Source organism: Tauraco erythrolophus, chromosome 9 (genome assembly GCF_009769465.1).
Source record: "Tauraco erythrolophus isolate bTauEry1 chromosome 9, bTauEry1.pri, whole genome shotgun sequence".
Classification (NCBI taxonomy): Eukaryota; Metazoa; Chordata; class Aves; order Musophagiformes; family Musophagidae; genus Tauraco; species Tauraco erythrolophus.
In genome coordinates this window covers 36,737,187-36,751,353 of record NC_141473.1, presented here as the reverse complement: position 1 = coordinate 36,751,353, position 14,167 = coordinate 36,737,187, and the positions used below count along the sequence as shown (strand labels likewise).

The 14,167-nt window shown below is 36.5% G+C and overlaps 1 protein-coding gene across 5 annotated transcripts in view; it reads left to right on the top strand.

Moving 5' to 3' along the window:
- Window positions 1-13,207, top strand: part of HERC4 (HECT and RLD domain containing E3 ubiquitin protein ligase 4) — a 37,626-nt gene extending 24,419 nt beyond the window's left edge. For 3 of the 5 annotated variants that reach the window (XM_086616921.1, XM_086616920.1, XM_086616922.1), the window contains exons 17-26: window positions 1,872-1,895; window positions 2,376-2,474; window positions 4,240-4,407; window positions 4,532-4,675; window positions 5,539-5,705; window positions 6,546-6,612; window positions 6,777-6,859; window positions 10,018-10,201; window positions 10,786-10,888; window positions 11,860-13,207. In XM_086616921.1, coding sequence (XP_086473047.1) covers window positions 1,872-1,895; window positions 2,376-2,474; window positions 4,240-4,407; window positions 4,532-4,675; window positions 5,539-5,705; window positions 6,546-6,612; window positions 6,777-6,859; window positions 10,018-10,201; window positions 10,786-10,888; window positions 11,860-12,068 — 1,248 coding nt within the window. In that variant the 3' untranslated portion in view covers window positions 12,069-13,207. The remainder of the gene's footprint in view (window positions 1-1,871; window positions 1,896-2,375; window positions 2,475-4,239; window positions 4,408-4,531; window positions 4,676-5,538; window positions 5,706-6,545; window positions 6,613-6,776; window positions 6,860-10,017; window positions 10,202-10,785; window positions 10,889-11,859) is intronic. The other 2 variants (XM_086616924.1, XM_086616925.1) reach the window with 1 other exon arrangement.
- The last annotated feature ends 960 nt before the right edge of the window (window positions 13,208-14,167 follow it).

The following is a 14,167-nucleotide window of genomic DNA, read 5'->3' as shown; positions in this document are numbered from 1 at the left end:
AGTGATGGTGTCTACCAAAGAATTAAAATTGCAATGTAAAATAGCAGCAGGAGGGAGACTGGGGGAGCGTAAAGAAATAATGAGTCAGTATTGGCAATCATGACAGACGTTTGTTTCAGCCAAGCTTATCTGAAAAAATAACTGGTGTGTGATGTAGGCTGGTGTTGGTAGCTAAGAGGGGTGGTATACTAGATGAGATGTAGAAGCTAGGGATAAGCATTGCAGGGCCTTGGAATTAGAGACAGGTTGTATATTTGGAACAGAGAAAGGTATGCCAGCAAAGAGTACAGAAATGATGGAATTTAAAAGCTGATGGCCTCTGCAACTGTGCTTTAAATGGATATAAACAAACTCAAATTGCATATGTCATGATCAGAGAAGACAATAGTGAATATGGGAAAATTAGAGCTGGAAAATTGCTTTTTAATGACAGTCTCAAGCTCCGCTTGTTGATCAAACAGGAAGATTGAGCAATAGCTTGACGTTACTGAGAAAATAGCAGATACTGAATTTCCTTTTAATCATCATTATTTTGCCATGCTTTTGTGCAGTTTCAAGTTCAGCAGAACACGTTATTTTGATTTATTATAGGACTGAAAGAAATTCAGTGACCTTAGTCAGATCTCATTTGTAAATGGTTTTGATGGCCTTTTCCTGCCTTCATGTCCACGAGTTTCCGGAGTTCTTGCTTTTAAAATAAGAAGCCCTACTTGCCTATTGAACCAGTACTAATGAATCAAAATTTCTTTTGATAGTGTAATTTTTATTGTCATAACTTGAGGCAACTTGCTTAGTTCCTTAATTAAAATGTGGAGGAGAAAATACAGAAGAAAAGAGAATCTCAGAAGTGTTCAGAGTATTCTCAGAGAGAAACTTGGAAGAAAAACTTTTTTTCTTTCAACATCAGGAAAAACGAGTGAGGAAAAACTGAAGGTACTAAATAATGAACTATTGATTCGCAGAGCTGTTCTTGAGATACAGCTTAAAGAAGTTGAGAAGAAATGTTTGAATTAGGAATAAATAATGGTAGACACGGTAGGAGTACAGAACTGCAGAAGTCTATCTGTGGCAAACGGAGTGCTCAAATCCGATGTTTCCTGTAGGAACTGGGGATGGAGCTAGAAAGCAAAGTGTTCTGGCCATCGCTTCCCGTGAGCCATGGATGCCTACACATTTGACTTCCGAGTCTCAAATTAGTTTGTCATTACCCTGTATTCTTTTTCTGTTTTCTGCCTGCTGAGTGGAAATGAGCTTGGCTTTCAGCGCAGGATAAGGAGGGTAGCGTGGCACCAGGTGGATGATAACGTGGTTTCTTAGTACAGTTGGCCTAGCTTGTTGTGAAGCCTGCCCGCAGTCCCAGCCTTATGTGTTGGTCTGCCTCAAATTTCAAGAGTCAATTGCTTTTCTCAAATCATGTCTTATCATAGGCTCAAAGGATTCTTGAGACTTTAGCATAAAGTCATGGGGTTCCTCTGTATTTTTAAATTTCTACTTATTAAAAATGTTTTGCATTTAGTTTGATATGCTACCGTCACTTGAGAATGAAAAAACTAAAAAAACCAAATGCCATTTATTAGTGTATGGAAGTAAACATTTAAAATGTTTAATTTTTTTACACCTAAGAAAACGTGATACTTTAATGATCCTTTTTTTTTAAAGACTGTTATATAGGGTGTTGAAAAGCATGGTTGTATTTGGTAGATTAATTTGAATGTTTATGGCTGATGCTTGCTTATCAGTAAACATTCTCTTGGGGGGGGAAGCTGTAGATAAATATTTTGAATTCTACATCAGAGATGAATAATTAATGCAGACACTAATGCTGCTTTTTCATCTTAATTATTGCTACCTTTGTGCAAATGCTGTCATAGGATGTCAACCATGGATTAACTGAGGTAAGAGTGGTTGCAATCTGATTTCTTTTGCAGAATAGATGGAAATCAGAAATGTGAATGTCAGGGATTGTCTGATGGGTTCTGTTGGGAGTAAAGCTTTAAGTTAGCATGGCCATAATACGAAAAGTTTCTTTTGGGTGAAAATATGTAATTCTTTGTATTGCAAATTCAGAGCAGCACTTAAAAACAAGGACTACTTTGGTGATACCTACTAGCCATAATAAAAGTTCTGAAATTAAAATGTACTAAGTAAGAGTTTGTGTGTGTGTTGGTATTTTTTTTTTTTTTGCTGAAGTACTAAACAATTGAAAATCTGCTTAATTTTCCTAAGATGCTTTGCTCCTGCATTGACAATGAGTAAAGATTTCTTTCTTTTTTAGTAAAATAAAGGTATTAAATGAGTGTTATTGCAATGGCTTCTTTAACCATGATTATAGTTTTTAAACAAGCTGAGATACAACATGATTCTTTTCATTCTAGTTAACAGATATTCCCGTTACAATTTGCACATACCCATTTGTATTCGATGCCCAGGCAAAGACAACTCTCCTGCAAACAGATGCGGTCATACAGATGCAGGTGGGAGTCTCAGTTTTAAATGTTATGAATTCTTTTTTTTTTTTTTTTTTTTTCCAGTTAGGAGTCTTTAGGAGTTACTCTTGATGTTGTTTTTTTGTGGATTTTCTGTTTGGTTTTTGGTTTTTGGTTTTTATTTAAACTTCATTTAATCTGTTCTCCATAGGAGTGAGGGATGTAGTTTTAATCTTAGGGTATGTAAGTGATAGAAGCTAGTGGTTTGGTGAGTTTGAGATCTCATTGAAATTAGATTGCTCAATAACTGCAGTAACACCACGGCAGGTGTTAACAACCCCCAAAAAAAACCCAACTCAAACAAAAAAAACCCTCAAAAGAACAAACAAAAAAACCAGCCACTCCCCCCAACCAAAAAACAATCCCATATGAGCAGACTTTAAATGATACATGTTTAGAGCCCAGAGCTGGAAGTCAATCTATCTTGTTAGGGACAGCAGCCAGTTACAGTTACTTGTGATTTCTTATCTTGATGGGACTTGGGAGCTAGTTGTTCTTAAGATTGGTGGTATCAGAGAAGCAACATGTTGGCACTGCGTGATTATTTAGTGCACACCTGATTTCTCGTTTCATCTGTCACGCCACTTTCCAAATGCTGCTAAACTCTGACATCTGGTCGGTGTCTGCAAGGCAGGAGAAAAGAAGCTTATCTTGAAAATCTAGCAGCTACTCAGGAGAGTGGGAGTAGATTTCCTTATCTTGCAATTTGCAGCAGTTTTTAGCCCTTTTCCTGTTAAATGCAATTATATATGTTACTCCTAATTTTTTCAGTTTCGTTTTAACTAGACACTTTCCTATAAATTAGATACTTGATACGGGTCAAGATATAGAATTGTTTGTATCTCTTGTCCAGAGATAGATACACTAAACAACCCTAAAGTAACTGAGACGATCTTGTGTGTTTTCATGATTCTCTAGGTAGAACTGAAACCAGGGTGATGTGGTGAGCTATACTTTCGTTCAATGTTTGGAATTTTTTTAAAATAAATATAATCCATACCTGTTCAGTTGCTGTAAGGGTATAATAAATCGTACTCTTAAAGGAAAGGAAGAATGAAGGGAGACTACTGCAAAAGTAACAGCAGTAACAGCACCAGCTCCCTCCCTGTGTTTATCATGTTTAACATAATAAAAGTTGTTTTTCTCAGTCTGAAATTAGACAGAAGAGGTAAGTCATTCTCAAGTACTGGGCCTCATGTAGAAAAATAACTAGCTTGCTTTTGTAGTTCATAATAAACATAGTCTCTTATGCCTTTAAAAATGTATATACACACAGTCAATAGCAACATTTGATGAAATCAGGGAAACGTTCACATTGAATCTTTCTATTAGCAATATTAAATAGTATTAAAATACACAAACTTTTCAGAGTTCTGTGCCATGTTCAGAACATTTGCAACAATATTTTGGTTTTGAACCATTGTAATACAAAAATTATAATACAAATGAAATACATTCAACAAATTCCTTTTCATTTTGTGAATTAGTTTTTAATGGATGTTGTCATGCCAGATTTGTATTAAACAGCTTACTCTGCATTCTGAGGCTAATGGGTAAAGGAAAAATATGTTCTGAGATTAAATATTTCCTGAGATAAAAGGAATATGAAACAAATTTGAGTAAATTCAGTAGCTTTCATAATAGCTATTCCCATTCATGTCTTCTGCACTTTTTAAAACCAGACTGGTAGACATTTGGTGTTGACAGGAATCTGATGTTACCTACTGACACTTTCACTTTGTTTTTTTCCCAGATGGCTGTTGATCAGGCTCACAGGCAGAATTTGTCTTCTCTCTTTCTGCCGGTATTTGAGTCTGTCAACCCATGCCTGATATTGATGGTACGAAGGGACAATATTGTAGGAGATGCTGTGGAAGTCCTAAGGAAAACAAAGAATGTAGACTACAAGAAGCCACTCAAGGTATTATCAGTACCTACTGCTCAAAGTGTCTTTCACTGACGTGCAAGTAATTGAGAATGTTTTTGGACCAATCTTGTTTCACAATCTGTTTTTAATTCAGTGCTAACTGAATTGTGTGTTTCAGGTTATTTTTGTAGGGGAAGAAGCTGTTGATGCTGGAGGTGTTCGCAAAGAATTTTTTTTGCTCATCATGAGGGAGTTGCTAGATCCCAAATATGGAATGTTCAGGTATTATGAAGAGTCCAGGCTGATCTGGTTCTCCGATAAGGTAGGGCAACATCTATAGCCGTTAATTTTCTTTTAACTTACAGTATTTATATTAATAATGTATGAACATAGTAGTTTGTGGTAGTTTTATTTCAAGAGAAGCGGAAGTAAGTATTCTCAAAAAATATTGATTTTTGTCATTGTTAGATCAAAACTTTCCCCTTCTGTTTTTCTCCATTCCTCACTTACTCCTTTCCAGTTGTCCCTAACCCAGACAAGTTTAGTAGGAAGAAGCGCCAATCAGAGAAAACTGATTGCAAAACCAGAATCAGTGAATCAAAGTGGCAGAGAAAAATACTGGAAGTGGCGTGCTGAAGAGGTCTTCCTGTGTTCAGTCACATTTATGGGTCCTTTTTGTAGGTAGTCATCTGGTCATACTTTCCAGGAAGCTTTGATTATCGAGTTTTTAGTCCTCTTTCAGAGGAGAGCACTGACTAGCGTGGCCGTATCACAAATACCTGAATGTTAACGCTTCCACAGTTGTGTGTTAAGCTTTGGCCATCAACTCCAAGGGAGTCAATAGCGAGCTCCTCCCTATAAGCGCTGAATAGTGCCGTAGTAAGTCACTGACAAAAGCAGAATCTTATTGCAGTACTTTCAGCAGTATGCATCACTTGTAACACAAAATATGTTGCATCTCAGCTTTTTGGTTTTTTAAGTGGCAAGGGTTCCATTTCCTTGAATTTCAGTCTCCCAGCTGGTTAAAACCTTTTCCTGTTTTCCTCAGTACTTATGGATACACACATATTTAAAGAAAATACAAATGATACTCAGATTAGACTGCACTGTATGCTTTTTTCTGGACTCTGGAAGATTAAAATGACTTCTTTATTTTAAACCATCTTGTTTGTTTTCTGTTCTTAGACCTTTGAAGACAGTGACTTGTTTCATTTGATTGGTGTTGTCTGTGGGCTAGCAATATATAATTTTACTATTGTAGACCTTCATTTCCCTTTGGCTTTGTACAAAAAGCTATTGAATAAGAAACCATCCCTGGATGACTTAAAAGAGTTGATGCCAGATGTTGGCAGGTAAGCAAGAAAGAAAAAATGAGTATTATTAGGAATTAATTTTTAATTCAACATTTCCCCTTAAGAACATAAAGAAAACGTGTTATTTCCACACTAACAGGATAAACAGCTCAGGGTAACTTGCAGCCATCATGTCATTTGAGAAAGGGTGCATGCTGTCGTTTAACACCTACTTCTAAATGCTTGATTTTAGTATTTCTGCCTTCTGTTTTATTATCCTACAAGAATTTTAGGGGAAAATAATGGTAATTCAAAACCTTTAAGTTTTAGCTATTGATTTTATAAGCCTAAGTGTGAACATAGTTTTAGTTCTGAACAGCTTTAGTCCATCAAGAAAACTTTTTGCTGATTTCAGGAACAAATACATGCTAAATACCTGCCCTTAAGTAGGGATTTGAACAGCACTAACAGGTAGGAGGTTCAAATGGGCAAAAGTGAAGTTTGATTGCCTCAGTGTTGTGAATGGTAAAGTTCTCATTGATTTGAAGAGAAATCACATAAGGTTATGGAAGAGCCATCAATGGTTATTGAGGTTTTACTGCCTCTGGTGTGGGAATCTCTTACCTGAAGACTAAGGTTCTAGTTCTAGACTAGTACTTCTACTTCTTTTCTCTTCACACCTGGAGATAATCCAAAGGAAATAACACTACAAGTAACAGCAAAACGATTGCTGGAGATTTCCCAACACTGCACAAGCTGCAAGTCAGTAAGCTAATACATGAAATAAAAGTGGAAAGATTTTTAATTTTTTTTAAGCTAGAATTAGCATAAAGAATACTTCAGGAAAATAAGTTCATCTTTCTTTCAATTAGTGTAAGTACTTTGTAACTTATTTTGCAGGGGAATGCAACAATTACTGGACTATCCAGAGGATGACATAGAAGAAGCATTTTGTCTTAATTTTACTGTAAGTTATATCTGCCTCTGGAGTGTTTGAGCTAAAGCATCAGCTGCTGATTCCCATGAATTTTAACATCTGTCTGCTGTTCATGTTGCTGTTAGCCGAAGTGATGGGAAGAAGTAGTCTATGCAGTAAATAAGATTGATACGATTTTTGTTTGTTTTAAATAGATCACTGTGGAAAATTTTGGTACAACAGAAATTAAAGAGCTTGTTCCTAATGGTGCTGACATTCCTGTAGTCAAACAAAACAGGTGAGTTTTATGGGTTACAGGGTAGTTCAGTGTTGCTACCTGCCTTGGGAGTATAACTGGGCTGCTGTAAATATCCTTTGCCAAGCTGTTACACTAATGTTGGAGGCAAAACTACTTCGGTTGTTTTTCCAACCTGTTCTCAAGTGTGTTGTTAAAATAGCTATTGTATTTAAGGATTTGCCAGCTGTAGAGAGGCTATCTAACTTTACTCAGAATGTGTAATGCTTTTTTTTCCACTTTGAACTTAAAATATTTAAAGCTCTTTAGGGCCCATTTTGACTACATGATCTTCATTTTATAAGATTAATAATGGTTGTGGTTCTGCAGAAAGTTATATATAGTTGCAATTTAGTGAGTAAGGATAAAAACTTAAACTTCAACCTGCATTACTTGGAACTATTCATAGAATCATAGAATGGCACAGGCTGGAAGGGACCTTAGAGATCATCTAATCAACCTCCCTGTCATGGGCAGGGACGCCTCTCAACTAGACCAGGCTACTCAAGGCTCCGTCCAACCTGGCCTCGAGCACCTCCAGGGAGGGGGCATCCACAACCTCTCTGGGCAATTTATTCCAAATTCTCACCACCATATATGAAATATTATTTCAGGGAAATCTTCCTTTTGTAGAGCAGACAAATTAATCTAATGTTATCTAGTGTTATTGTCAGAAGAGTGTATGAGGGGTGGATTTTTTTTTTCCCCTTGGTCAAGAGTTCTGTTACTTCGGTTTATAAAAGTAATTTCTCCTGCCCTGTGTTCCCTTTCTGCTCCTGGAGGGTAGGCACGATATATCTGGTGGTGCTTTTGTCACTTTTTGCAGAATACTATCATTTTCCTATCTTGCTCTGTCCATTTCTCTCATGTATTTCTGTCAGTTCTTTAATCTTCAGGAACTCTGTACTTTTACTTCTCCCAGAGTAAAGGGAGAATTGAATGGAAAGAGCATACTATGAGAACAGAATGCACCTAGTCTGTGCAAGGTAGGAACAAGGGAGAAAATGTCCCTCTAGGCATGTTCTGAGAGGGAAAATGTTTTGGGCAACATTTTCTGTAACTAGCTAGGTCTGTTGTAGAGGAAAGAGTGATGACAGAAGATTCTGAGGGTATCCGACCTGCATATAGGCACGTGCAATGACAGTACCTCCCACAATGGAGTGATTTTTATCCTCGTGACTTGCTCTACCATCAAGAACTGTAATCGCCACCTCTACCTGTCCCTTGTTTTTTAAAAAAAAATCCTTGGCTTATAGCTGAGGATTTGTGGTACTTCATCTTAAACATGATAGCTTTGAAATTCTCTGGTGGTGGTTTGATGTTCTGTCACAAAGTGACAGTAAAATTAGAGTTGAATTATGAGAAAAGTTTCAAGGTGTCCGTGGAATTTATGCTGCACTGTCATCACCAGTTGTCTTGCAGCAATGAAGAATTCCTGTTTCTCAAGATTCAAATATTCCATGATGCTTTAATTTAATTTAAAAATTAACATAGATCATAGTAATACACTAATTAGCATTACTATAAATTTTCTCTGGAGCAGCCTTTCCTTCCACTGTTAGCATTACACGAGTTACCTGCCTGTCTGCTAATTATGTAGCATACATAAAACGGATCTCTCATTGAGTGCTGGAAGAGGAGTGTGATTCACTGCTCATCTCCAGTATTTTCGGTTCAACAGTTTTAGTAAATGTATCACCAAAATGTGTTTAGATGATTCTTTAAATTATGGGTGATGTTACTCAAATAGTGTGGATGTCCATCAAATACTGTGGGTTTCCACAGAGAAGGTATGTTGGTAGGATAACTGTGATTTATAACTGAAGTCACTCTGCCAGTGTAGAAACTAACAGTGTTAATTAGAATCGATTAAAATGGTAATTAAAAAAAACCATAATCATAAATACTGTATCCATCAAGGAATTTTAATTCTTCCCTAAATGCTGTGGAAGATGTTTCCAGCAAGATATTGCTGTCTCAAATCTGGGGTTTGTTTACCTGGTGCGCGAAACGCCCGTATACACACAGAGTTGAGGTATTGATTGCGTTTTTGCGCAAAGATGGGTGCCTGTCCCACGACAGCACCCCCCTTCCAAAATTCAGTGAACGTTATACAGTATGTATTAGCATATTTATATATTCAGTGTTATTCTCTTAAGCGGTTGGTTAATTTTTCTCTTGTCTACCATGTAAATTAGTTGACATGCTCAGTCCTTTCCCTCCACCTCTTTCTTTCGAGTCTGGAGTACGTTTAGAGTAGGTGGTCCGTGAGTTGGTGGTCACGATCTCCCGCTACTGGAATTACTTTTCCCTTGGTTACTGTAGAAAACTGGTGATATTAAGCCTCCTTTGGTTGTTTTCTAACCTTTGATGTCGTCTTCGTCAGGATGTTCCCCTTATTAGTCTTTCACTTTCCCTCTCAAGGTTGGTGTGGTTAGTAAGGAATGCTTTCTTAGTACAAAATTCTGTTGTTAAATCCCGTCTCATAAACAGTTACTGCCTAACTTTGTCTTACGAGCCAGACACTATTATTACGATAGTAAATACCGATCCAGTTATATGTCAATCTGAGAACTCCTTGTACCAAAGCACAGATAACAGGCCATCTGTTTTCCAGTATCCTAGCGCCTTTGCACTGCTCTTTTTACTCTGTAGCACTGAAATGTCTGTTGGAAGTTGATTTGCATTTTTAGTGCAAATATGGTAATCTTTTTAATTAAAAAATACAACAGGGAGTTTGACCAGTTAGTTTCAGAACACTGCATGTAATTCAGGCCTTTAAGCTTGTTGCCATTCAGTCCAATTCACTGCAATACATACAAATAAGACAGATATTTGTAGTGCCTGAAATAAATAACACTAAATGTTACTGGTTTTCCGTTGCACGTTATGGACTCAGTCTGGTGGGTTGTGGAGGGGAAATACATTTATGTGCCATTTTCGTTGAGGTTATCTCTTCACTATGGTTGTAACATGAAACAGAATATGTAACATGAAACAGAGTATATAACATATTGGAATCCTTTTTGCTTAACTTTCTGTGCTGAGTTTTGTGCAGAAGTGGCTACTATTTTATTGTTAGAAGAGTGACAACGTGCTTTTTTGTTGTTGTTGTTTCCTTCCCCCCGCAACATGATTCTCTTTTTTCCTTCTTTGTACAGGCAAGACTTTGTAGATGCATATGTGGATTACATCTTCAATAAATCTGTGGCTTCCTTATTCAGTGCATTCCATGCAGGCTTCCACAAAGTATGTGGAGGTAAAGTTCTTCAGCTTTTCCAGCCCAGCGAGTTGCAGGCAATGGTGATTGGGAACACAAATTATGACTGGAAAGAACTGGAAAAGGTAAGGACCATAGTTAGCTATTTTTCATATACTTTTAATTTCAAGATGCGAAAGCAAAATCTTGAAGTGTCCTTTTGAGCTCTCTTTTAATTAATGTGACTTCCAGCCTTGATTGGATTGACTGCATGAGCGAGGAATTTTTTTTTTCAAATGTCAATGAGTGAAAACACTAAAATATTATTTAACTTCCTGCTTAAAGTTTTCCATTTAATGTCTGAAGGAAATCAGAAGAAGAGAGAGGAAGCAAAATCCGCAGAACCAAAAGGCAGCTGTATACAATGTATTATGTTAGAAGGGAGAAAGTGAACAAAATGCACACAGTTAATAAAAGTAAATATTGTTGATTGCCGTAACTCACTGGGAGACTTTGTCACTACTTTATTGGGGATTGAAAGCGTTTGGAGTGTTTGTATCTCTCCACAAAGCTGAAGTCACACTGACCAGATGAAAAAAATTGACCAAGGGAAACAGTAATATGTCACTTGCAGTGTCCCTTTACACAAACTACCTTCATGCTGCTTGAAGGTTAGATTATCCTACTAGTTCTGCGTGCGAACAATAACCTCATTTCCTGCTTATTTTAGAATACAGAATACAAAGGAGAATACTGGGCAGACCATCCTACGATTAAAATATTCTGGGAGGTTTTTCATGAGTTGTCTCTGGAGAAGAAAAAACAGTTTTTGTGTAAGTATTTGAAACTACTTTGCAGAAATTGCTAACTGAACAGGATCACTGTGATTTCAGGCTCTTGCTCTAAGAGGGCAGATGTAAGTATTTGTCTGTAATGATGTGATTAACTTCATTTGGAAGTTAAAATTCATAGTAGAAGAAATTGATTATGAGGTTCTCTCTGATTTTGCTGGGGTTGTCCTGAGTAGTTCTGGGGGATGGCCAGTTAGAAGATCCCAGTAGACCAGAACAGCATTCAAAAAGTAAAATGGGAGGGAAGGGGGGGGGGAAAACCCAAACCCCAGAACCTCCAGCAACTTAAATTGCTAGTGTCATTTATCTAATGACTAGGAATTTTTTCTGTGTTTTGACATAAAGTTCACATTGTCCATTTTTTTCACTGCACATAGATGGAATTTTGGAGTTATAACTGATTGTAAATACCTCAAGGTATATGAGTGGAAATGTACAGGGGCAAAAGCAAAGTTCTGGAAGCTTCCCGTGAGCAAGCTTTTGTTGAGACTAGATCGTAGGTTAGTTTCCAATTCAGATAAATTTCTTATTGAACAAACCTCAGTATTTCCCAGATGCTTGCAAATGCTTGGTAAAGGTGTAGCCACTGGATTTTAAATAACGAATTCTCATGCATGAAGAATTTTCCACTCTTTTGGGTTTTGGTTTTTGTTTTGTTTGGGTTTTTTAGGTTTTTTTTGAGGACTGTTTAATTTCATATGCTAAAATTAAATGTTTTCCTTTTATATGTCACTTGTGTTACAGTTAAGAGATCATATGTGTAAGCTGGAGATCGGGTTAAGTCATTGTTCTCTGTTTTTCAAACTTACCAGAACAACTTCAGTGTGAAAAGTTAACCACTGCTGGAATAATTAAAAAATGCAGAGAACGGTTAGCACTGCTGCATGGATGACATATACGATGTTAGTCTTAAATGACTTTCAAGACTTTCTTTCTTTGTGTTTTCTTGGCAGTGTTTCTGACAGGCAGCGATCGGATTCCAATTCTTGGAATGAAGTGTCTTAAACTAGTCATCCAGCCAACAGGAGGTGGAGAAGGTTATCTTCCGGTAGCTCACACTTGCTTTAATCTTCTTGATCTTCCAAAATACACAGATAAAGAAACCCTAAAGTCTAAGTTGATACAGGCTATAGATCACTACGAAGGTTTCAGTTTAGTATAACTTCAGAAATGAGAGTTCTGTGTAACGTGGGATCATTAAACTAACTTTTCGTGTCTTTCTTGTGGTGGTAAATTCAGTGGATTAAATGATGGAGTTAATAATATAACTGATTATTTGCAAAAACGTTCAGTGGTACGGATATTCGTGGGAGCCAAAAAAAATTTACAAAAATGAGGAACTGTCTTAATACATACCTTCTTGTACAGAACCGTGTGGATTTTGCCATCTTACAATAAAAACGAGAGTATCGTGAATGGGAGTCAAGTTTCACTAACATGAATTAACATTTCACCTTATGCAAACAATTTGGCGTGTGAGTGCATGAGAGACTTGCTGAAGTTTTTCAAATTACTTAGTAAGAACATTTAACTTTTTCCCTGATAAATTAACTTGGTAACTTTTCATTTTGTAAATAATAAATTTTTGTGATAAAATAATTATGTTCCAATAGCAGTATGGTTTCTATTGCTTGTAACTGAATATGAGCTTATTTTATGGCTTTTAACAAAAAAAGTGACTACTCTGATTTCTGAAGATATATTTTTCTGGTTTGTTTTAAGAACCTTAATAATGAAAGTGATTGTTTCAGAGACATTCATCTTCACAATGTACAATCCATGAAGCAGTCACTTAGTGCCGATACAAAACTGCATACAATGGCATTTTTAATATGTGGATGGACAAGCTGACTTAATACACTGTTTTATTTTTGAAGACTGATTCTGTAATTAAGTGGACACAATTATAAAAGAGGTTAATTCATCATTTGAAACCTCTGTAGCCATGTGTCAAGAATACAGCTTAAAAAGAAAAGGATGCACCAGACAATTGTTGCTGTTAAGAGGTTAAACGTTTATTTTTAAATGCTGAAAGCGTAGCTTATGGTTTCTAATAGAATTTTCACTTTTTTCCAGATAAATGCATTTGAAATAACTCTTTAACACCCCTCTCCCCTTTTCTTAAGATTTTATTTTTAGTAAAATTGCCCTGAGACGATTGTGCTTAGCTGGACACTTTCAGATTTGACTTTCCTTCTCTGGTTAAATTCCAGATTTTGTGGTGTTAATGCATATGTGACTTGCAGCTGTGAAACAAATATTTATTTTTTTTAGATTTTTAAATGCAGTGAAAAAATTCAAGCTATAATAAAAGACTTGAATGAAAACCTTTGTTGGTTGATGTGTATGGATGCTTGCATCATGCATATTTCTTCAACAGGAGAGCAACTTTTGCATGCGTTAAATCGAGGATACAGCTAGGATACCAAGATCTCACTTGAAAAGCAGGGAAATTAATCTGTTGTCATAAATTTTGTGTAACATGCATTTTCTGTGCTGGCCGTAGATGAGGATATAACATAAAGCAGTTAGTACAGTTAAAATAATTCTTTTTTCCTTAACACTGTGTTTTTATAGCTTTCTCCTGCAGTGTAACCTCTAGTGATTTCTTTGAATGCAGCCCATATTCCATCTTTCCCAACATTTGTTGCCTGGCTGGGAAACTCTCCCTCTTGTGAAAAACAAGGAGCCAACAACAACTTAGGCAGCTTAATCTTACTATACATGAAAGAAAAAAAAGGAGAGAAAGGAAGCAGGAAAAATAAAAAAAGGTATTATGCCTTCATTTTACCAGGTAATGTTAAATCACTGTTTTAAAATTAGGAAACATCAAGATTGCAAAGACAAATATTAAAAAATTAGGGAGTGGCTAATGTAAATCTGTCCTCTTCCTTTTTTGCTTGTGTATTATTACATGATCAAGTGCTGTTTTTTTTTCTGTGGGACTCCTGCTTCATTCAGTGTACTCAGTTGATGGTGTTCACTGAATAATAGGGGATTTTATGTTCAGTTGTGCAGGTCCAAGTCTAATTTATTGTGTGTCATCTAAACCCAGCACTATATATTTGTATTTAATTTCCCTGTGGGACTTTCTCTGATTTCTGTTGTATTGGATTTTTCATCAATATTAATCTGAAAGATAAGTACAGCCTTATTCTGTGGATGGAGGGGGTCTGAGACAGAGTCCAAGCCATAGATAACTCAACACTACCAATTTTTGGTGCCCAATGTAGGATGTGCTAGAGAACTTGAATGTCCTTT